This window comes from Euwallacea similis, chromosome 9, assembly GCF_039881205.1.
Source record: "Euwallacea similis isolate ESF13 chromosome 9, ESF131.1, whole genome shotgun sequence".
NCBI lineage: Eukaryota > Metazoa > Arthropoda > Insecta > Coleoptera > Curculionidae > Euwallacea > Euwallacea similis.
The window spans coordinates 2897612-2923108 of record NC_089617.1 but is presented as its reverse complement, the minus strand read 5'-3'; the positions used below and the strand labels follow the sequence as shown (position 1 = coordinate 2923108).

Genomic DNA, 25497 nt, shown 5'->3' with positions numbered 1-25497 from the left:
AATTTAAATACTCTAAATTTCACCCTGTTGTTTGAGCGTGCTTCATTCATACCATTGTCCCCGACACGGTGCAAGAACTTAACTTGGGGAAGTTTATCGACCTTCCTTGTCTAGAACCGATCTCTTTAGTTTAATAACAGAGGCAGCACGAATGCCGACCTTGGCTGAGCCTACACTCTTTAACACCCGTGAACCATGATCCATGGGTGGCCCTTGGAGAGCCCCTGTATAAATAAAGTCTAGTCGCAAATTACACCACACATGTGAAAAATGACACCCTGGAGTTCCATAGAATTTATGCAGCAAAATGTTGCTTAGAAAATTCTAGAGTAGATTTTTATCAAAATCTAAGAAGTTCCTATGAGCTAGGTCTTTACTCAAATATGGGTTTTGAAAATGTTTCACAATCTATTTTTTACAGTTTATAAAGAGGATAAGATATTTAGTTCAAAGGGGTAATTTTCTATTCTCAAGGATACACACGATATGACATCTGATCTCATGAGGGGAGATTTTTCAAAGATGGTTACTTAAACTCTAGGAGCTAACTCCAGGCAAAAATAGAGAGTCATTCTCAAAATTTTATTATCCTGTCTTTCGGTAAAGGGCCATTCCCGAACCTCCGTTAAGAGAACTTTTTTAAAATACCCCGTATATGTCAATTATGGACCAAGTACAATTAATGGTCAAAAATATCTTAAATCTGTTTGCCACGCCTAATTTTTTTCGAACACGCCTCTGCTTTCAATCGCTCAAAAAGAGAGATTTCTTAATTTCATATTCATGATGACTTAATTTGATATTGATGGGGACTTAATTTGATATTGGTCGTTCTTTGAAAAAATTACCGGTGTGGTAAAATGAGGTCCGAACATTAGCAGCTTTGAGTTTATAATTTCATTGATCCACTTAAAACAAGTTTAATTTGCTTTTTTTGCTAGCGACCTTAAGATTTTTCAGTCTTCTTTAGTCTTGATAATTTCAGTGGTGTAGGACTATAAAGCAGATTTCACAATTCTTATTATATAATAATTCATTTTCTGAGAGTCGTTTATATACAGTTTTGGAACCATAAGAAAATCCGAGTTTTATATATTGATGGCTCTTGCTGTCCAAAGCGCGAGATCTATAGAACGTTGGTGAATTTAGTGCCAAAATGAAATCGATAATAGATCATCGAAAAATAGTTTGAATAGTAAAGTAATGTCCGCAAATCTTTAATTTTCGAGATATAGAGTGTTAAATTTATCCTAAAAAAATTGGAAATTAAACATTTTTCGAAATCGCTTGTATGATTTACGAGCAATTTTATGAATATTAATTGTTATCAAAAGCGGTTTATTTGCATTCCAAATTTAATGTTTAGTTCCAGTGCCCAACATTACTCATATGTTGTATATAAAAAATACGCCACTGCCCTTCATCAAAACAAAAATTATTCCTGCGAGCCTTGAGGCATTTGAGAAAACATTCTCTCAACTTTTCCTTGTACGACTCACCATTTTTTTATGAAAAAATAAATAGCTATTTATGTACCAGTTAAAAAAAGTGCTATTTTATGTAACAAGCAAATTTTTTTTATGTTAAATAAACTTTCAACATTTACTAAATTCTACTCTCTGTATATGAAGAACCGTTAGTGCAACTACCCAATAATTGTGTATTTGTGAAAAGTACTTGACAGGGCCTGTCTAACGCATGAAAAATATTTGCATTTTGTTATTTAAAGAAATTCGACACATCCGAGAGAACTTGATCACAATTTCAAATTTCTGGCCAAATTTTACTATAGAAGGAGATTAAAGTTTTTAAATAGCAAATAGGAAAGTTGTGGTTAGTGAAGGAGTGCCGTTTGAATTTTCGACATTCGATAACGTCTCCACATTTGGGGTAAATAATAAATACTTATCTATTATTGAAAACTATTCGACAGAGTCGATCCAACAGTTAAAAATATTTCCATGTTACCACATAGAGAAATTCAAATCCTTGATAAAATTTTACTTTACAACGCTTCTTTCAACTAGTAAAAAAGAGAGAGTGAGACTCGTAAGTAATTGGATGTCCTTGTACGACAAGGGTATCAAATATTGAATCTGATGATTTCTGTCCGATATATGAATGTATAATAATTTATATGCTGTTCTAGAGCTACCTCAATGGGAAATTTATGTTCATCCCTTTGTAAGGGCCGTCCTGAACAACAGATCTGAGGCATTTCAACTTTTACTCAAAAGTACTCGTACGATTGAGTAACACCCTCTCTATGCGCGTTACTTAAATCGATATACGTACAATCTCTCATACGATTAAGACCGAGATAATTACTCGAGAACTTGCTAGAGAACTTAAAAATCGAAATCCGGTCCTGTCGTACCTGCCATCAAAACTCAGTTCCCGATGTTATTACCACATAAAACGCGGCTTCAAATTGCAGTCCGCACATGCAAGTCCCCACCACGTTTAAAGTCGTAAATTCGTCCCCGTCGGGCTCGCTGCCGCTGCATTTTCAATGCATTTCTCTTCTTATACTTCGTCCTGACTTCGCAGTGACGGATTGCCAGTTGGGGAATTCGCGAATCGTACCGGTCGGACGCTTAGTCGTACCATCTCCGGATTCTTTACTCGGTGCGTTCCTCTTTCCCTAGTGGTGTGAACTCAGTGAATTCCAGTGCCATGCCCTCGGATTCTCAAGATTACGAAACCAAAATGGAGATTGGTACCACCCAGAAAACTTCCAGTACGTCTTCATCCGCCCCGCGGACGCCTCCCAATTGCGCCCGGTGCCGGAACCACCGCAAAAAGATCGCCCTCAAAGGCCATAAGCGGTACTGCATGTACCGCTCGTGCAAGTGTCAAAAGTGTCAATTAACCTCGGAGAGGCAGAGGGTTATGGCCATGCAAACTGCCCTTAGGAGGGCTCAGGCCCAAGACGAGGCCATGTTAAAGAACGGAAATTTGGAAGTGTCTCGGGATATGAACTTGTTGTCCGTACCGCAGAAGACTCCAAGTCCCATGCAACCTGTCAGTTTGGACTGTGATTCATCCGCCTCGTCGCAATGTTCGAATCCGCCCATGCCGCCCAGTCGGAGGGCTTCCCCGGTACTGGCTGCACCGGCAACCAGCACCTCCATGCCTATGGGAATCGGGAGTAACGAAGTTATCTCATATGATTATAGAGGTGAGTTATTAGACTACCCCATGTCCCTCGTTTAACTCTCAAGTGAAGTTTGAGCCTGGACGTTCACGGAGAGATGGTACCCAGGATGAGTATTATTAAACATAAGAAATTAAATATTTCAGATTATGTGATAGCGAATGTACCTGCTGAGATATGTATCTACTTTATTGCATTATGCATAATAGAACTTTTCATTGGTTGAATTTGAGGTACTACCATCGAAATAATATTGTTTGGAATTTGTGGACCTTTTATCTTAAATAATCTGTTAATTCTTATTAATTTTTTTCTTTGAATAACTTGAACTGACCTATATATTTATATGCTCATTACATTTTTTCATAGAGCTTGCTCCATTGAAGGTACTACAATTTTTTTACTTGACTACAAATTTTAGTAAAATTTTGACGAAATTTTTATGTCGATCATAATTTTTTTTCCTGCCTTGCTCCTTGTATCTACAGTATTTTAACTTAATTTTTAAATCTAAGAAAAAAATCTACCAAGAATCTACAAGAGTTGCGTTATCCAGTTGAATAGTGAATATTCGATGCTGCGAAATTAATGAAGTGGAGTCAACATAAGAATGAGGTTCAAAAGAATTAATGGAGTAAATGTAGGTACCTTCTTTTTAGTTTGCGAATTTACTTCAATTTTCATTTTAAAAAATGCAAATTTTACTCCTGTTATGTCTATTAAAAATAATTTGAGCGAAGAAAACATTAAACTATTAAAATTAATTACAGAAAATTATTTTACATACTTTCTAAATTTAATAGATCGCACGACAGATTATTAAAATCTTGTTTTAAAAAAATTACTACTATTTGCAAATAGTTATTTGTTTCAGAAGTTGGAAAAGTAGCATATTTACTGCCGCAGCGACATTCATTGCCGAGTCGAAGCTGAGTAAAACGAGTAACTTTTTCCCCAAGTGGTACCAATTAAAATGGGTTTTAAATTAAATTCGCATATTTTCGCATATGTTTTTACTGCTTATTTTTACCGCCTAGGCACTAAATAATTTTATTGCCGTTTATCTATCAAATTCGCAGTGATTGAAAAACTTTTTAATACCTAGACAGTAAAACGGTTACTTTACAGCCTGGGCGTTAAAAGTGATACTTTACAACTTGTTTTGTGTCATTAAAAAGTAATTTTTTTATCAATCGATAGGGGTATTGTTATTGTTGCTGCGTATTGAAGAAACACTTTGCTATATTTATGTATATTTTCTGATTTGAATAAATATTCATAAAATTTCATAAAAACCCTATAAACAATTTTATAGATTTTTTCATTTTTTTTAAATAAAACTTTTGGCACCCTATATCTCGAAAATTACGAATTTTGGGACAATATAGTTTAATAATAAAAATGCACTAATTTTCGTTGATTTACCACCCACTTCAGTTTGGAAACAAATATAAATATATAATCGATAAACGACCGTTGTAATTTTACCTTTAGAGTAAATAGTCCCTGTCCTTGTGTTCTCTGAATATATTTTTTATGAAAACAAATTGTTATATTATGAAACAAATATTTATATTATCACACCATGAAGTTATAATATTCCCATTTAACTATGAGATAAAGCGATGATTAATGATGTTCTTAAAAATTTCAGACTTTACCTGGTGTTTATAAATTAAGGTGCTCAACTGAAATTGCTGATAGGTGACTAAAAATAAATCTAGTCTGATTAATAACGTGTACTGTCTGCAAATTCGTAATTTTTGAGTTACAGGGTGTCAAAATAAAAAAATAATAGGAAATCTAATAAAATCTCCACAGCTGCTTCTCCGATTTCTATTAAATTTTTGCAGACACTTTTTGCAGTCAAAATTTTATTTTAAAAATTGTTCGTTACGGGGTCTCCTCAAAACAAAAATTAATCTCGAAATAACTGGTGACTTTGAAATAAAAAATCTCTCTTAAATTTTTCTACTGTGGTACAGTATTTTTTAAAAATAAAATTCAAATTATTTTAAATACATGACAAGTCAATTGCTGTTGAGACAATGCAATCTCTACCCCAGGGATTTTTTTGTGTTAAGAGGTATTGTTAGAGAAGAGTAGTGTATAGGTCAATCGTATGGGTAATAATTCATGGAAAGAAATACCGGTTTCTTAATTAATAATCTAGCCCTCAAAATTTCGGAATTAAATTTTTTTAATTTCTGAGATGTAAGATTTTGAAACTCTTTAACACCCTGTATTTTAACGTTTAAAGATTTACGGACATTAGTTTATCAATTAAACTTGACTTATCTTTCTTATATGTATATTTCATTTCAAGTCACGAACACCTTGCATACTCTCGAGCGAGAGCTTGGGAGCTTCCCGCTTTATTGGTTTTTCGTTGGAGATCTGTACGATTTTGGTTGGGCCTTCTTGGCCTGATTTTGTCGTTGCTTTGCTGATCCATGAACATGAAGATTCATTATGATGTGATGCCATTGCCAGGGCGCTCTTGGAGCCACTGGTGAGAGTGATAGCGTAAGTAACAGTAGAAGTTGAAGGCCGAACATGGGGGTTCCTGCTGTTAAAAAAGTCACATCTAACACCGGGATCACTCCGCCTATATATGCTGTTCGGTGTCACTTCAGAGCTATTGCCGAAAATTCACAATATCAACTTTAGCGATCATCCTCTGCCATGAATATCAAAGTCCGATCACTCGAATAATGTTCATTTAGTACCCCTAGGCGATCTTGAATCAGATTCGTTTCAATTTCTTATGTCAGAAGAGAGTTTATGACTAGAATTTCACTAGGATTTTACTAGTAACACTAAGGTGATGGAAACATGAGTGATGATGAAGTCCGACTAATGATAACGACACCACTAGATGCGTAGAAACCTACTGGAGTTGTTTTTCTGAATCAAACAGTAATCACCAAAACAGATCTCAATCGACTATGCCTCTCATCTCATGGATAAAAGAAATGAACTGGAACCCAAAGCTAGAAACGATCTTAATGGGTTATAGACATGATCTTTAGTTATCAAGACGGGCTTAACGAGAGAGCTTCTGCACAACAACTAATACACCAAAAAATAATGACCACAAAGTGAAACAGAGTGATACAGCCTGAAATTAAAGATGTTAAAACGAAGTTGCAAAGAAGCTATCAGCGATGGTCAATTTCCAGGCAAAACCACAGAAAATAGGGTTACAGTGGAAGCTTCAAGACAAATGATTTTGGAATATGCAACTTTTCATGCCATTGCGTCCTTAACCATCGACACCATCGCACAGTAAAATGTGATGGAACACAAATCATCACTGAGATAGCAAAGGGGGGGAAAAACAGATTAATAACTGGAAAGAAACTTATCGTCTAGGTAGACCGCACCTACCAAATTTAATATTTAATCAACAAGTATTGAACATTATTAAGATCATTAACGATAATATTATGTCTAACTATCTAGCATAACCAGTGCTGATCGAAGAATAAAAGAGGTGTAGGAAGACAAGCCAAGGATGTAAAGAACAATTTACCATGGTTGCGATAATAATCAAAAATATGCATTTAAAGAAGCAAAGCATTCATGTCCCTTATGTTAATTATCAGAAAGCATTCAACATGATCTTCCATAGCTGGCTGAAGAAGGTATTAGCCATTTATAATATACATCCTTATACACGGAACTTCCCCTCATTAACAGTGAATGAAATGGAGTACCTTAAAGCCAGTAAAGGTGTTACAGAAAGAGAACCAATTAATGCTAACAGAGGGACATTTCAGGGTGAAGCCGAGTGCACTGTGGTATATCATTAAATCCGCTCTCTAGAGCTCTAAATCGCGTGCAAGATAGATATAAAATAAAAGTTGAAACATCGTTACATGCAATAACCGTCTCATGTATATGGATGATAAACTCTATGGATCGTCTAAAGCGTAATCAAAAAATTATTGAAAATTGCGTAAAATTTAATCTGGTACACCAAAAGAATTTAGAATGAACAAATGTAAGACCATGTGTGTCCACAAAAGCAAGTGAACACAAGAACACCGCATCAGATCGAATCAAGAGATCCGAGAGTCTAAATGTTATGGGATTAGTCCAAAGGATAAAATTAGATCACAGAACAATGAAGTAAGATCTTATAAGGAAATACATGAGCCGCTTCAAATTAATATTTAAAACCATTAAACTAATGAAAGTTGATTAGTAGTTGGAGTAGCGAAGGGGTTTACCGCAGGCTTGACAAACATTGGTTTAGCAACCAGTAGCATTGATTAAGCAAATAAAATTACATCCCAAATCATGTATTCAACGGTATGAACTCCACAACTAACCAATAAAGTCCATGAGAGATTTTTTAATAAAGGTAAAATGTATACCTTAGATAACGACTGTACTCCACTAACTCTATCCGAAATGTACCACAGGTACCACAGGAAAATAGGCCAGATATAACGAAAATAGAATGGGAGGCGACGCAGCTGCATAGAAGGCAGACACATATATAAGGTCGTAAACCAAGACCAAATAGATAAATTAAGGACATAAAAATTTTTACTGATGAGTTGAGCAGGAGAATCCTGATAGAGAGGATTTTATATTTGGAATGAACAGAAATCAAGTTGTAGCAACTTATAACTATAAAAAATATGTGTATTAAAGGATCCCAATTCCAAGGACGATAAATATGGAAAATGCCGTTTATTCTCAGAAATCGTAGAACATGTAACATCTGGTTGTAAATTTGCGGAAAGTGGCATCTAGGCTAACAGGCACCATTCAGTAGCAAAAGCGATTCATCAAGCATTAGCACTTAAATATAACCTTCGTTCCGATAATTAACAATATTATTTTTGTTTACCAGAATTGTTAATGTAGAACAGCAAAAATTATATTATGATCTAGGAATTCTGCAGAACCGTCATCGTATTGTAGGAGAAAACATCGAAGACCGCTCATTTAGTCGATGTAGAGGCCCCATCAGATCAAAATGTTCGCAAGAAATGCGGAGAGAATAAATAAATATTAAGAACTGAATTAAAGATATTACGGAAACAGAACATCGGGCGGTTCATATCATTCGTAAGGTCAGCAAAATGAGGTCATTCCTCAAGTTCCTCAGGGAAAAATAATCTCATCTGGTAGATTTGGCTATTGTCCATTTTTTGGCGGAAGAGCAGCTGGCGAGCAAGCTGCGAATTCTGATAGATAATAATTATTTGTTTATTTGGTCAAAGTTATATATATAAAACCAAATTACATTTAATTTAATAAGCATTACAGTAAAAAATATAATAAATTGATTAAATTAAGTGGAGAAAACATTATGCTAATACCCAGTTAATGCGGTATATTTTCTTTTTTTCACGAGTATAAGCTTAATAGTTAATATACAAATTATGCAACTTTTTAGCCACATAGTTCCTCCTGCGTGCATCTAATTAAATGTATCATTAGGTCAAATTTAATAATAGTATATAAGAGTACGATATACAGGGTGTTTCAGAGTTGAAGAGACAAAAGTCTAGTGGAGATTCCGCTCAGTAAAATGTGAAAAAAAGTTCATATAAACATGTCTCCGAAAGTACTTCGTTTCCGAGATACAGGATGTTAAGGTTTTTTTTTTAATTGAGTTTGTTATTAATAGCTTAAAAACGTTTTAGCTGATTTTAATTTTTTTTTGCCGTTTATTAAAACAATTCAGATCAGACATACACTGGACCAATTACATTTGATCCAGAATTTCCAGGGGCGTACCCAGCGAGCAAGTCGCTTGTTTTTTGCAGAAAAAATGTCACTCTGTAATTTTTTATATAATTTTTATACAATATTCAGATGAACTCAGTAAAAATGCATTTTTTTAAATTAACAAGTAGTAACAAAATTACAACAAATGTTCAAACTCACAACTGTCCCAGATTTTATGGGACAGTAACGTAATTTTAATTTTACGGAATTGCTCAAAAAATACCTTAGGATTTTACTTTTTGTATATTTTCACATATTTGGATCTGCCTTCAAATTCTAATAACATTTCATGTAACGTGTCGCGTGTATTCGTGTTCCGAATTTGAACTGTTTTTGAGATATTGACGTTCAAAATATGGCACTTTTTGCACTTTTACAACAATCGTAACTTCAGAACTGTTTGGCCTATCGCATAGTGGCTTTCACACCTTTCAAGGCGAATGGGAGTCCCGAATCTGAGATTTGCTCATCACCGAATCACCAATTCTGCTCATCGTCAAATATTTGACGGGTGTGACAAAAATTTTGAATTCTGATATATCTTTAAAAACTAAAAAAATAAGTATGCAAAGGTCACTTGCCACCACTGAAACCCTTTGGAAGTTACGATTGTTGATCACATGACTGGGAGATTAGATAAAAAAAGTCGAAATAATGCGTTTTTTGATCCATGCCGTATGTTTTAAATTATGTCCAGTTTCTGCCTCCATCTCATAACTTTTATATTTAAACGATTTGTCTTAGACTTCTTATACGAGATTTGCTGTCACATAAAATCTGAGACATGCAGTATAAACACAATAAAAAGTAAAGTTCGAGGTAAAATTAGTATTTAATCTTAAACTTTATTTCTTTTATCTCCCGGTTCACTGAAATAGCATCTCTGTGCAATTGCACTCAAAGTTAAACAGCATTTACAAGTTGTAAATATAAATAATATTGCTTTGCACATGAACAGTTGAAGTGAGATAGATGTAATAATTTTAGATGGAATGTGCAAGAACTGATTTTTATATTCTCAATAAGAATATGTTCCCAGTGTTTTCATTCAATGGTTTAGAAGCAAATGCTTTAATATTATCGCCAAGATGATAAATAATTATGTTTGCCTCTTCGATGATATGCTCAATGACCAAAATAAATATGGATGTCTGAATTTTTTACGCGCCTACATATTTTCAGTTTTGAAAAATAAAAGGTCGGGCAAAAGGTCATGGTGAATTCTTGATTTTATTAATCACTATTTAGTGATATTGCTTTATTATTTAATTAACATCCGTTTAGGATATGTTAATCTTTGTAAAATGTAAGACTTTGTAAAACAACATTATTGGCAAGACGCAGTTCAGGCGCCGTTGTATTTTACCGCCCCAAACTTTGAAAGTTTTCTTTTCTCGCATTTTTCCATACGGTTTAACCCGATTTCTAATTGCGTAGCAGTTATGACCCCAGAAGCAACGTAAGCAGTAAGAAAATCGAAAAATTTACCCTTACATTTATTGCTACGATGTTATAATAACCGTAACAAAAAAAAGTAAAAAGGCGGTAATAACAAAGCCACTTCCGAGGTATTTGAGAAAAACAAGAATAAAGTTGTCGATAGTTATTAGCGAAGGGCAATAATGCTCTATTTGGTACTGTGCGAGAAGATCTATTTCCTCAATTTATTGATTTACGGCCGGTAAATCGAATATTACACTATCTACCTGTTACTGTAATATTGTTGCAAAACAACATTAGCAGGCCTTTATGAGTGATCTATCGTTTAAAAATTGCACAGCTACTTTGGTTTAAATAAAAATTTTCTCTTATATTCACTTGCACCAACGAACTTGACACGAGTTTATCTTCGTATTCGGTTTGTTGATCAAATTTCTCATGCAATTTTTGACAATAAATCGTGTTGGGAAGTAAACGCGCGTCGAGTTTCCTGATGCCATTTCCCCTTAATGTGACCAGAGGAAGGACTTATTTTAACCTAAAGATAATTTGAAACATTGCATTAGTCAATTTGTCTGTTGTCGAAGGTATAAAAAAATACGAGAAAATTCTAGTTTTTGGTGCACCGTATACAAAATCGATCTCATCGCATAAGGATCGTGACGTATACAATCTCGTCTTCTATTCTTCTATGGAGAAGTATGGAGCGCACGTTGTAGATCAATTGAACAATGTGGAAATACTCCCATAGTATGGTGTGGGATTGATGACGTAAAGAACCAGCGGCAGGGGACGTATATGCTTTTTCATTTTATGCTCAAAACTTCGATTTTTAGTGTTAAAATTGACAATCAGTAGCCTTTTTGAGGTGTCGTGGAAGACCCCGCTGTAGCACAATTTTTTATGTAAAATATAAAAAATAGCGCTTCGCCATAGCATTTTTAAACCATTTTTAGCAATACACTGTTTTAAAAATACAATGAAATTCTATCAATATAAAACGTGCATAGGTACTCATGGTGATCGATAAATAAAACATCTGTGAATTTAAATGAACAGTGACACAGCCGATTGCCATGGATGCAAATAATTTAATTTTTGCAAATCAAAGCACTTATTGTTCCTTTTATTTTAAATAAAAATTTGTGGCTTATCGTAAATCCTTAATTATGTGTTCAAAAAATTTACGAGACAATAAATTATGCGCCACGCTGAAATGCGGAAGCAGGCTGAAAAAGTTGCACTGGAGTTTTTACGAGAAAAATCACAGAATTTATACTTAATAGTTATTTACGTGTAGAGGACTAAAAAAAGAAGATTACGCGAAATTTATTCAATGAATGGTGTAATCATCCTTTCGGCCTGTTGAAGATACAACTTTTTACGCACAATTGATATTTTTGAAATCTGGTTGCCTTTAATTAGTTAAAGGCAAGTAGAATAACATTATACTTAATTATTTGGTTAAAGCTAATTAAAAAATTAGCAGCCGTTATTATTTCTTGACGGCTCGCTGTCGAGAACGACGGACGTTATTGTAACTTTATGGTCCGTTGCCTCGAGCGACGGGCCGTAAAAATATAACGACGCCCCCTGGTTGTAAAACGTGCGGTTTTAATAATATGACTACTACATCAGAAAATTCAAAACACTACAACAATCCTCTTTGAGGGCACATTATTCAAAGTCAGTCAATAATTGGAATAAATGAAAATATAATTCCGAAAGCAACAAAATGAAATTTGCTGAAGAAATCTGCTGTCTTCACAAGATATCCAATAATGGAATTCTTGTATTTTAATAAAAGTGAGTGCGAACATTTATTAAATCACCGCACTCAAGCTGTAGTTATAAATGCTGTCGTTGGAACATGCCGATGCGATGAATTATGCAATTCCTCGTAACGTATATAAACATTTTACAACATATTACTAAAGTCGATGTCCCTACCTCAGAAACTAAGATCTCGACAAATTTGTAATATCACAAATTACAGGGATATGACTTTGAGAAATAGGCTCCGAAAAATGAGGACCATTCCTGATGTGTCTATACTTTACCCTATACCAAAGAAAGTTGCAATATTTTTGAAAATGGGAGGTCTATGTAGAACGTAGCTTCCGTGGCACTTTTGCTACCCTACATTGAGGACCCGTTCTAATTAAAAAAAAGTTGGCGATTTGGCCTAAAATTCGACATAATCCGCATCTATATTCTCGTTACCATCAACCTCCTCCCCATACCTACTATTGGATATGAGGTTTAGAAATAATCTCACAAGATACTTCAATTCTGCTTTTATTAATTGCAGCCAGAAGGCACGCTCGTGTTTTCGCTCTAAAAGCTCGTTAAGAACTAACTATACAAAATATTAGTAAGTTTGCCATCACTCTATAATTAGGGACCAATATTGCAAGCGCCCTTTGATTAGTCACCTCGGCCATCTGGTTTTCACATAAGGAAAAGATGTATTTTCGAGTGGTCAAAAGTAATAGAAAAGATCGTTTTACACTTCTTTCTGTACAATAGAGAGTCATAAATTTAATAAACTTGACTCTTCCAGTTAGTAAATTAGAAAAAGACATAAAGACTGTTGAATTTTGGACACGATTGATTTTTTACCAGAAATCTAACACCTACCTACATTACCAATGCCGTATTCTAAGATGCGAGGCTATAGCTCATGGCTCGAGACTTCTTGTATTTCGAGAAGACTTATATAGTTTTGCTAAAACTCTTACTCACAATTTGAAGAAAACTAAAATTAACATTCCCACATAAACTACAAAAATCAATTCTTTAAGTGTTGCAGTTATTAGTATGACCTGAAAAACTTACGGTATAAATCGGGACAAACCCAAGTACCGTGGTAGCTCGCTGGGTAAATAATGACCCACATATGTGTCATGCAATTGTTATAGGAGCAAGTCTCGGAAAAAGGCGAGCAACCGTATTTCATTCATAGACATTCAACACACCTATTTCCATTAATGAAATATTTTAAAGCTTGTAGTGGAAAAAGGTATTTAAATTACGCGTTAATTGGGTGTTGTTATAGTAGTCGTTGTCGCTTAAAAAACTTCGTGCGGTCACTTGCTGGACTTGTAACGTAAATAATTACTGCAAGATAAATGGAGGTCTGACCTCCAAATGATTTCCTTATAAGTTTTTGTCTTTTATCTTATATATTGAAATCTCGAAAATAAGAAGAGACATACGAAAAAAGGAAAACATTTGAAAATGCCCTGTGTCTTTGTCAATACTCATTATTCAAATAAGCTTCTCTCTTAAAATCGTCTTATTTTGAATTTTTATTGGCAATTAATATTGACATACCCTGGACTAAAGATATACGGGGTGACCCCATTCCTACAGCAAGATCCGATAGCGTTCAAACTGTTGAATCGGGACAAATATGATATGAGTATTATACACTGCCCCGTACAAGCAAAACGCCCTAAAATATCGTGCGAATTCAAATTTATGTTGGGTTTTTTAATAAACCATCATGTGTATCATTATTTGAATGGGGACCGCTAAGGGTTGGTCATTATATACGTTCCATCAAGAGTCCATCGCTACTATTTGTCTAAGCTTTTGTCATGGATCAGAAATTTCTTACACTAGCGTGAAAACTGTTGGTAATTAACTGTATAATGCTAATTATTCCAAATCTAAAGATGCGTAACTAGAAAACACAAAAACGTTACTTAAATGCTGTTTGTGCTGACTTTAAGTGACAGGTTTAGAAGATCTTACTGAGCCTCAAAGCGATTTCTGATTTGGACGCAAAAATCAGATACAGGGTGATTTACAATGTTCTACGTACATATGTGAGCAAGGCTTAGTCAAAGTTTCCTGTTATAAAGCTGAGTTTAAATTTTTTGGTAAGAGCATCAGAATAATCTCCCGCAGAACACAAAAATGGAATGTCGCTTTTTTCATCCATATTCTATGAACAGCATTTTTCGATCATTAAAAAAATTTAAATAACGCCAAATTATCACTTTTTTCTGATTAAATTTAAAAAACTTGCTCAATTGAGTTACACCTTCATTTCATCATTTATGTTAGAGTAATTAAATATTTTACCAATAGAATTATAAGTCGATCCTATTTCTTTTTTTTTCTGATTTAATACACTGGGTCGACGGCCCAGTGTAATCCGATATTAATGATGTTAACATAAACAAGGGCCTGAGTGTGGTTCTAGGCAAAAGAGGGAAGGGCAGTAAAAAGGATGATTTTGTTCGGGCCTCTTGGCTCCAGATGAGTTTTTCTCGGATTTTGTTGAAAAGTGAAAATAAAAAGTGCTGTCTGCGGAATAAAGTGTCTCATTTTCAATCCATCTACTAACATTTATACCTTCTCTTTTAGGTACTATGTAGTATTGTTTGCTACGTACACATATGAAGTAGCATTATTTATGATAATCAACATCTGAATCATAATAATCTCTGAAATCATCGTATTGGCAGTAATTCAAATGTCTAGTCCACTTCCTGCCGAAAAAATTAAACGTTATACATTTTCCACCCTTCAGATATTTTTTAATTTAAATAAATGAGAGCATTTTAGGGCTCCTTGACGATGACTAATTCACAACTGGTTGAACATACAGCTATAACAAGCGAAAAAAAAAACAATTAACTTCCTAAAGGTAATTAAAATAGCTTCATAACCGCAAAACCATGTATCCGGCATGCTAGGGCTGTCGATAATGAGGGGCTGATTAAGTCATTTACTTGGGCTCATTTATTTAAGGGTTTGATTTTGAAACCTCTTGGAATGTTTATGTAAGTGGTTAAAATCTTGAGTATCTCAAAATAGTACCCTGCGTGGGTTATGGTAATGCAGAGTTGAATGCTTAAACGCAGATTTGTATTAAAAGGTCTATAGGAAAGTACTAGTCAGGTAAATGTTTTAACACTCTTAGAAAGATACCAAATCAAAAATCAAAATATAGTTTCATGCAGTGTCCTAGGTGGTCATTTGGGGTTATAACCATGATCTCGAAGTTGTCGTTACTCTTTTCTCCATACTACGAAATTAATTGTTTTGGATACTTTTAAAAAGTAATTCTCCTGGGGTTAGGTCCAAAAAGCGTGCAGGCCAAGGGATTTTATCTTCATAGTAGCGTAATTTTGTCACTTTTACACATACAGTAAATTTTTCGAGAATTTTTTAGTTCTAGACCTGCTGTGTATTAAATGCCTGAACTTCGAAAACGTTCAGAATCTCAATTCATATAACATGGCTTGTTCCTTAAAAGGTAAGTTGTTGCACTGGACAAGAACAGCCTCTCACCGAAGACCACCTTAACTGCGGACTTTAGAAAAAATTATGGAATAAATAGTACAAGCCTCAGCATATTAAAACCAATATAAAATATCATTTGGAATCGTTTTAAATTAAAGTCCAACTTAATAGTAGACAAAAGAGTACATAAAAATAATTAATTTATGAAGCCTAGAAGTCTCGTATTAGAAACATATAGAATATAATAAGAAGAAAAGAATATAATAAAATAAATAAGAACAAGAGTTGATACACCGAACACTCTCAAGTTAAATGAAGAGCTTGCGCTCTCATGTGATATTAAAAAGCTTAAGTAGGCGTTTAAATATAAGAAGCATGTCTTAGATTAATCCATCAGCTGTTATTGAGATGTCAAATGTTTGACAGTAAATGGAAAGTGGCTTAATCAACGCCCAACGTTTACGGTTCACCGTCTCCTGCAAGGCTTTTTTTAATGATCACCCGTTATAAATAGGCACCACTTACCGTGAAGAAGTGCTTTTGGGACTTTAACATCTGTGGATTATTTGTGGAATTAAGATGTACGTTTTAATTTAATACACTTCAGAGTACTTCGTCCGAATTTAGTTCCATTCCTCCATAACTTACTGCATTTCGGTAGTTCTAAGAACAATTTTTGTTTCCAGTTAAAAATTATTTCGATTTCCGATGTGTTGCCTTTGAGTCAATCCAAATCTGATTTTTTATGGTTTTGTAAAATTCTATTTTTTTATTTCGTTACTTAATTCATATTTATCTTCGTCTGCGTAACTGCAAAAAATTCCAAAGGTAAAATATTTCTCGCAGAAAATAACTCTTGCATTCAAAGTAGCGTACAGTGACAGGTAAAGATAAATCAGAGTGCCTCTCTTAATTGAAGATTATACAGCTGTCGTCACTGAAACCGTATATTATACTTTAATTTCAGTTTAAAAAACCCTTCATCTGTCACTTGGTGGTTGACCCACAGCTGTTGCCCCTTAACTATACATTAAAAGGCTCATGAGACCAAAAAATCGGAATTTTGTGAGTGTTAAATTAATGAAATTCTTAAAGTTGTTTAAAATGTAGTACATTTCATGGTATCGAATGATCAGGAATTTAAGAAAAAAATTATTTTTTCAGGTCAGTCTTCCCATTATCGGCATAAATCAGTGTTAGAAGGTAAGTTTCGCAAGATCTCAATTACCTCTTTACAATACTACGGATGCCAAGGCCTTTACAGTTCTGGAACATCAAACTTCACAATGTCTTAAATCTTCATGAAATGCGCTCCTCTCCACTTAAGAATAATTATTTACGAAGTGAAAATAACTATTGTATTGAAGTAAAAATCGAAAACGTTACGCTTTCAAGCCATTTTGAGAAGTCCTAGGAAAATTCAGAAGTATGAAAACTTTACTTTACTTCCAAGCCTTTTTAATAACAATTTCCATAAGGGAGTTCTGGAAGTTTGTAGAACTCCGCTAAACACATTTTCGGTCACGGGACATACATAATTTTTTTACGACCAACTTTTGTATGCGATTCGTATTAACAATAGCATGCAACTTAACAATAACAACCCAGTGGTCGGGAAATCAAAATAACAAGGATTGTACAATGGTTTTGCCAATCCCTTAGGTCAACTTTCCAGTCTTAACCTGCATCGTTACTTTCAAGTGGAAAAATTGGACAGAAAGTCCACTTTTTGTGGCCGGTTGTAAAAAAGACTTTTTCGACCCACGGAAAAAGTTTTAGCACTACTAAACATTTTTAAATATAAAGATCTGTGGAACATGATATCCTTTTATTACTTATTTTTATTTTTTTATTTATATATTGTTAATTTCATTGAGAGAACTGCTGTAGTATATCGCATAAAATATGTATTCTCGAATCTTGAAGTTTAATCCTTTATAAATCATTCGGTATATATCTATTATATTTCTGTTTATGGTTGAATTGACTATCGAATTTTACTTAAATAATTCGGAATGTGGTTATAAACCCCAGAATTCATCCGTAAACTCTAACTAAGATTCCAAATCATAGTACACTCACTTTCACATGGAATGCACCACCTAGTAATAATAATAATTAAGCCTTGTAATTTTGGTAAAATAATGCTTCATAATAGTGTAACAAATGATCAGAAGTTCAGTAAAAAAGAAAGAACATTATAACTTAATTAAAAAATTAATAAGTACCATCGCCTCATACAGCAATGCAAGCACGTAGTCTTCGCGGTATACTTTGCAACAAACAATGCCCTCTTTCATGCCGATAATTAGCCCTCTATAAAAATTCGAAACGTGGAAAAAATTTCGACACTGTCTCACTGGGGGCATTTTAAGACGTCTGGTTCATAGTTTAGCAACAAAATAAATTGATATTTCCATGTAAATATTATTTTATTTATTAACAATTGAATAAAAAATCTAGAATTTCGATGATAAAAAAAACCATTAGCATTCTTTCTTTTTTACTGAAACTCTGATCACTTAATACTCTATTATGAAGTATTATTTTGCTAAAATTATGCTACAAGACTTAATTATTATTATTACTGGGTGGTGCAACTCATGTGAAAGTGAGTTTATATCCAAGTTAACGCCTTGCAGTTTTCGAGATACATAGAATGTATCTCGGTTAGTAGTAGAGTTAGAATCATAACGTCCTAGATACGTCTTGATTCTAGCGCACGGCTGAAAATATTCTCTAACCCTTATTCAATATTTCTAATGGGTATTTTTGTGGATGGTCGTGGGAAAATTCGAGTCTTCATACTGCTAAAGGCCTGCTTCAACTTGGCTGTGCATTATTCTTTAGCAGCAGTTGCACCTGCATAATAATTTTACTGATTGCCCTCTGGGATCGTTCCTGACGGAATGAGTTTAAGAGCTTTTTAAAATAGGGCAAAAACACCAAGAAAACAACATGTCCAGGGCCTTATTTTATCTAGAAGATATCGCGGCTTTTTAAAGCCACCAGCTTAAATCCGTGGCTCATTTTAAATTGAATTTTAACCTGGAAATTGTCGGCTATAGAATGCATGTTATTTCACCACAAAATGTACGCTACTGAATCCTGTCCTGTGCATTTTACACAACAAAGATAACGGATTTTTTTAAAAGCTATCAAAAAGGGCTAGCGTCTTATCTGAAGCCTACTTTGTTATCTGAGAGAACGATCCCATTATGCCATCTTCCAATTTGATATGCGATTTTTATGCGATAAGAATTATGTAGGATAATGTCGACGCAGCCACAATTATTATTCTCCTTATCTGGGATAAGATGAAGAAGATATTAATAATTATTCTGCAATAATTTTAATACTGTTAGTCAAGGTCTGAGGAGCGAATCAATTATGGCACAGGTAGTCATAACCGACATCGGACCCAAATACTTAAACAAGTATGTATTTGTGGCTGTCCTTACTTCATATTCGGTACACTAATTAAATATGTCTCGTTATAGTCTGACGCCTTGGTTTTTTCCAATTCATCTCTCTTTACCACGAAGGGAACAAATATGCTACTCACGTTGAAGTCAAATTTCCCGCGGTCAGGGGATACTTATTATGACTTGAAATAATATATTTTAGACTAAAACGTTTTAAAACACTTTTATCTCCATATAAATAATTGAGAATCATGTGTTTTGAGAATGAAGATATTATTATACAAACTATATATCGAATATATCAATTATTCACTCATTACCTCCTTAGTCGCGTTTACGTACAATCCAGCCTTACTACCAGTGTCGGTTCTAATAGCAGCAAAACATTTGTAGAAATCAGGCGTGTTATCTTCATTGTTTAAGAAATTATGCAAAATATTCGCACAAAATAATCTCAAATTAAACCAAAGAGCACGTGGTGCCCACGAGATGCTGCCTGGTACTTACATTCCCCTTGACCCCCCCCCACTTAATCCCCCTGGTCTAAACGATGGCGGTAATAATCAGATTTGTCCAATAAGAGAATCATTCCTTCTGGATCACAGAGAAGATATACAGTATGATCCATAAAGTCCGCATCATGTGAGAAATTTTTTTACTTATGATTTCGGGTAAATTTTGACTGTGCTTTCTAGTTGTGCTTCAGAAACGATGAGAAATGACATGCAAACAGATGAACAAAGGACTGTCTATAACTGCCAAATTTGCATTTTTTTTCAACAATGTTCAAAATTACCATTATTTCTGAAAATTTTGAAAAATCACAAAGGAAAAAGTTTCTCAGTTTTCTTATTTTCTAGCCATATGCCAATTCTGAACTATTTTTTTTTGTATTCCTGCATTTCCGAAGTATTCAAATCGGTCAGCTGATATTTGTTTATATCTAATTCTATGTCAATAAACTTTATAAAAATATTGGAATAAGGTGATCTGAACATTTTCTTTATAAACTAGACCAACTTTGCATCAAGGCATACGTAGCGTCTTTAATAAAATTTACATTTTCTTTAAAAAGATGAATTTATTACAATTTTAACTAATGAATACTCATTGAGACAATTACTTTGATATACTGTAATTGTTCTTACAAGGTTGCTGATCAATTTTAATACTTCGAAAATGCAAAAACACAAAAAAAAATTAATGAAAGTCGTCTGAGAAAGTCGACAATTGACATATGGGTAGAAAATGAGAAACGAAACTGAGAAACTTTGTCCTTTGTGATTTTTCAAAATTTTCAGAAATAATAGTAAACTTTGAATGTTTTTGAAAAAAAATTGCATTTTGACAGTTATAGACAGTCATTTGTTTTTTGATTTGTACGTAATTTCTTATCATTTCTGAAGCACACTTCAAAGGCAAAGTCAAAATTTACCCAAATTTATAGGTAAAAGAATTTCCCGTCTGATGCGGACTTTATAGGTCACACAGTATATGTATATGTATATGATATACAGAGAGATCATTTAAATTTCATATTTAGTCGGCTGTGAAGTTTGTTGGAGAAAAGAACGTACGTCGATAAAAGTAAATAAAGGAACATCTCACTCGGCTCCTTTATCAAAAATTAAGTTTAACGTCATTTCGCGGCATATGATCAAGCTACGACTTACTTTTTATCTTCTATTTCTCTTGTGTAAAATCCCACAGCTAGATATGAAATTGAAATGATCTCTCTGTAGTAGAATAGTAGTTCATGCATTCAAGACATAACATTTCTCCCTATTTAAAACAGATGTTTACAGCAATAATCTGCAATGTTCCTATAAAGTAGTAGAAAAAATTTAGAGAAAAATGTGAAATAGAAAGGATCGACCTAAGCTGGAAAACAACTTTCTATCTATCGGCCTTACTAGTGCGAATCAAAAATTTGTTGTGAATGCATCATTAATTGCACCATCGATTTCAGTTTCGATTTTCAGGGCAAAAGTGATTTGCTATTTTGTGCTACCTGCTTTTTGAAGCATTCTTGTACTCATATGGAAAAAAATTATTGCTTTTCATGACTCCACTGAGATGTAGGACTTCAATACCGCCTTAAAAGAAAATAATACTTCTATGTACTTTAGCGTAAATTTCTGATAACTAGTGCGGTTGGACATTTCACTATTTACTAGAGACGTTCTTCAACCTCGATAGCAAACACCTTCCTTTTAAAGATCAAATTGCCGAAGACGTCTGAAAGGACCAAATTATAAACGTGGTGGTTCATGCATAGAGAATACTAGGTCGTCACACATATATCATATATCACTATGATACACTCGATATTATTATTATCTAACACACTTATACTTAATCCTTGGTCTTCTGAAGCATTATTTGATACATTTTGATAAATACTCACACCTTGATGGTCAGGGGACAAATCAGGTTCATTCAGGGTTTTGAGCTCTGATTTCCTGGAAGACAATTTAATCTTTTCATCCTCTTTTTGGACCCAAGAGGATTTAGATTCATTGACCAAATTATTTCCTTATTAGTCTTAATCACGACCTTATCTCTCTCATTAAAACATGTTGGGTCTCGTCGTTACCATACTTATCATATCCAAGTTTTATTCCAAGTTTTTGTTCAGAGGAACACTAATAAACATGCTTTTCTACCGCAAGTTCTAACTGTAAACATAGCATTGGTATCTGTGAACCGGAGATGCGTTTAAGTTTATTAATGGAGTGTTGTTATACTCCATTAAAAATTCTCTACAACCTGATTTCCCATCAAAACTTTTCTTAATGAACTGTTTGCTGATATTAATTGCTTTTTCGGATAGCACATTCGATTGGTGATAAGAAGTGGGCAAGTTTTGATTATGATATCTTTATCGCGTTAATGTATTATTATAGTGAGTTGAAACAACGTGCGAATTATCAGCCATTATTTCGGGTGCCCGAGACGTGTTAAGATATCTTTTAAAAGTGATCAGTTATCGTTTGAGAAGGTTTATTTTTTAACTATAATATTTCGATACAATTCGAGACATGGTCTACTAAATATGGTTTATGCCCAAACTCCAATACAAAGTATTTGGAAAAGCTGGTACAGAACTTAAGAAAGGGAAAGTACAACCAAGAAATTTATTTTGAACAATATTCGAATGATAGGTCTCTTTTGGAAGGCCGTACTTCAATAACGGTGCTCCGTCGAGCCATTGTTTTTAGGAACTTTTTTTGCTATTTTTGAGTTTACCTTTACTTCCTTAAGGTCTGTACCAATTTTTCCAAACACTCTGTCTATCCGCGCACACCTTACTAGATCTGAGTTTAGGTGTTGAATATGGTAGCAATGGTTTCGTGAAAGTACCTGATTTTCACAAATATACTGCATTCTCCAATATGTCAGTACCTCCTGCGATGAAATTTGCTATCAAGCAAACCGAATAATTTATGGGCCTTATGAGGATTTTACTAGTACCAATATGCTCCTCGTGCAGTATAACCCAATAAGTTTCCGGTTCCATGATTCTATTATCCAAAAATATTATGCCAGCTTCTGCGAATATTGAATCTTTAGATGCATGGTGATTAATCTCAACTAATCATTGTAATAAAAATCATCAATCTCCATCAATTCAATCTCCCTTGTTAGTTTCCAGACAAACTTGATCCCGTGCGCTTCTTGCTTCAGTAGCATTTCCAACTTGATCAAAAGAAACCAGATATTTCTGCCTGGAACCCAATACTTGTACAGTCAGCGAATATTTCAAAAATTTTAAAATAAATCGTTCCAACCTATCAAGTGAGCCCATCTTGTGAAGTTGTTCTTTCGTTGTCGAAACTAGAAGCTCATGATCAAATTGCACATCAGTGCCTAATTTGTAAATTAAGTCATGAAACTCTTGTGCCGTGAATAGTTAAAAGTTCTCTCTGTTTGACTGTGGTGCACTTCACGATCGTTCACAGTACGTGAAGCACAAGCAAGGGACTTGAGAATATTGGCCGGGCCTTGAAATAAGCAGCATCCAAGGCCGTTCTTTGAAGCATGATATTCTAAATTAGGTTCCTTTTCAAGATCAAAAGGAACAAGACTTAGCGCTTCACTAATCATTTGTTTCCGTTTATCAAAATTGATTTGATGTCTGGGTAACCAGGCATTATCTTTTAAAAGCTCTCACAATGGCTGAGTTAATTCAGACATGTTTTCTATACATAGCGCCCACCATAGTTTAACGAACTTATAATTCGTTGCAGTTCAATTTTATTTTTTGGCGACTTTTATTTTTCTGTCTCAACTAAGTTTGCATCTGTCCCATCTCGATTAATTCTCCTACCACTAATGCAAAAAATTGAAATTTAACAATTTCCCTAAGTGCTGCATCATGCTCCTCTAGAGATGCACCTGAGACTAGTGATGTCACCATCACCAAAATATTACCTAAAACACTTTCTAGTATGTCCTCAAATAAATCTTGAGAAGTAGTTCCAAAAGGGGTGAAGAAACAACATTTCTGAATGATGGCTTCTTGCAGATAAAATTAAACACATGCTGAATCATTTGAAGGCAATTTCCGTCAGAATAGGAACTAATTTAGGGATGTAGCCTTCTTTTCCTATTATCATATATTATCTTTATATTAAGTTTGATTATAGTCTTGCGCTCAACAAGCCTACCTAATTCACTCCTTAAAGACTCATGATTAATATGAATTATCCTTACTAATGGTTCACTAATTGTTTCAAACTTATTAACGGTTATTACATTCATTTTCCTTTTTGCTGGTATTATAATTATTTAGTCGCTTTTTCACATTTAATTTGCCACAAGCCGGTCTTCCTACTTCACACCACCTAATAAGATTGCTTCGGCTCCCTCTAAACCCTTTAATATATACAGGGTATTTTACAATTAATGACTTTAATTTCAGAAGGTGATTTCCTTTCATATTTTGTAACGAAAGGTTTCTATTAACGTGTGTTCTAACTTTCTTCGCTATCGAGATACAGGGTGTGCGTTTTAATTAAAAGCTCTATTTTTAAATTGATTATGCCGTATCACCGAATTGCCATTAAGAAATCCCGGAAAAACTAGTGGCATGCAGTGATTTTTTTACAATAAATCTCAGGTAAAAACTTTATGGTGAAGCTGCTGGAATTATTGTTTTAAATAAAATTACTCCAAGCTCTTTATTACTACTAAAAGCACAGCAAGTTTAATTAAAATCGCTGATAAGACTTTAGCTTAATTAGTAAGAAGTCGATTTTATGTTGAAATTTCGATACCCTGTATCTTGAATACGAAGCAAGATGGGACACATGTTATAGGAATATTTCTTCATCAGATTAATTACGAAACATATTATGTGTATATATTTTTATATCATTATTTTTACGTTTTAAACATTTATTACTTTAATTAAACCTAATCTTCTTAGACAAAGACTTCCTGCATGTAAAACAACGAGCCACGCCCTCACTCTGAATAAATTAACTTACCTTTGTTTTATAAAAACGACCTTTAATCAAAATCGAAGTCTGGTAATGATGAGAATGATGACTGGTCAAAAAGCACTATCTCCAACTCTTAAATAAGTCGCATTCTTGGGCTGCGGTTGTACCATCGAAGGGTACGATGCAAATCGATGGGTCTTTTGGACTCTTTTCGAGAGGACACGAGATGCTTGACCCCTGCGATATTCTTGTTCAAAACGTCGGCATTTGCTCTTGTCTGTCCAGTTTGGCTGCATTTCTTGACCCAGATTTATTTTGAAAAAACGGGCGTCTGAAGGTACAGGAGTGTGAAGAACGGCCTCAGGGAAGAACCAGCCGGTTGCAAGATAAACTTATGTTTTATGTACGTATAAATTTAAATTCAATTAAGTTTCTAAAGTAATTGGACTCTGCAAACTTAAAAAAAAAATGGTATTACTATCGGACGAGCTTATGATGAAGGCAATCATTTCCGACAGAGAAGTTTCTCGAAGGAATGATGCTCATTATCTGTAAGTAGAATACTAAAAATTGTCCTCGTCTAAACTAGCCTGCTATCCGCAAATTAACTAAAAATCCCATTTAAACGACTCCGTTACACAAATGAATAAATCTTAATAAATTTCAAACAAACCAATTTTTGTTGATTTTTCAAGGGCTTTCTTGCCTCCTGGTTTATTTCTAGGGCATCATTTGTTTACACATAATTCGATTTTAGTAGAATTTCTAACCGATTTGTCTTTCAACCATTACATAATTAACTACAAAAAGGTTTCACTATTGCCTCCCCTTCAAAGTTAAGGCCTATTGAAACTTTTCGGGCCTACTAAATACTGTGGTGGCCGTTATGCATATGGAAATGTCATTTTTCCTGTTGCAGAGGAGGAGATGTATTTGTAACGGTTTGCCAGTATTACCTGTTTAGTATTAATGATAGAATATATTCCAGATAGAATATACATTCTATCGCACTGGATAA

At 34.1% G+C, this 25497-nt stretch overlaps 1 protein-coding gene across 4 annotated transcripts in view; it reads left to right on the top strand.

Moving 5' to 3' along the window:
- Nucleotides 1-2425: 2425 nt before the first annotated feature.
- Nucleotides 2426-25497, top strand: part of LOC136411170 (protein doublesex-like) — an 87384-nt gene continuing 64312 nt past the window's right edge. For 2 of the 4 annotated variants that reach the window (XR_010752301.1, XM_066393640.1), the window contains exons 1-2: nt 2426-3181; nt 16772-16810. Coding sequence is in view for 2 of the 4 variants with exons in the window: in XM_066393640.1 (XP_066249737.1) it covers nt 2677-3181; nt 16772-16810 (544 nt within the window). In the remaining 2 variants the exon portion in view is untranslated. The remainder of the gene's footprint in view (nt 3182-16771; nt 16811-25497) is intronic. The other 2 variants (XR_010752302.1, XM_066393641.1) reach the window with 1 other exon arrangement.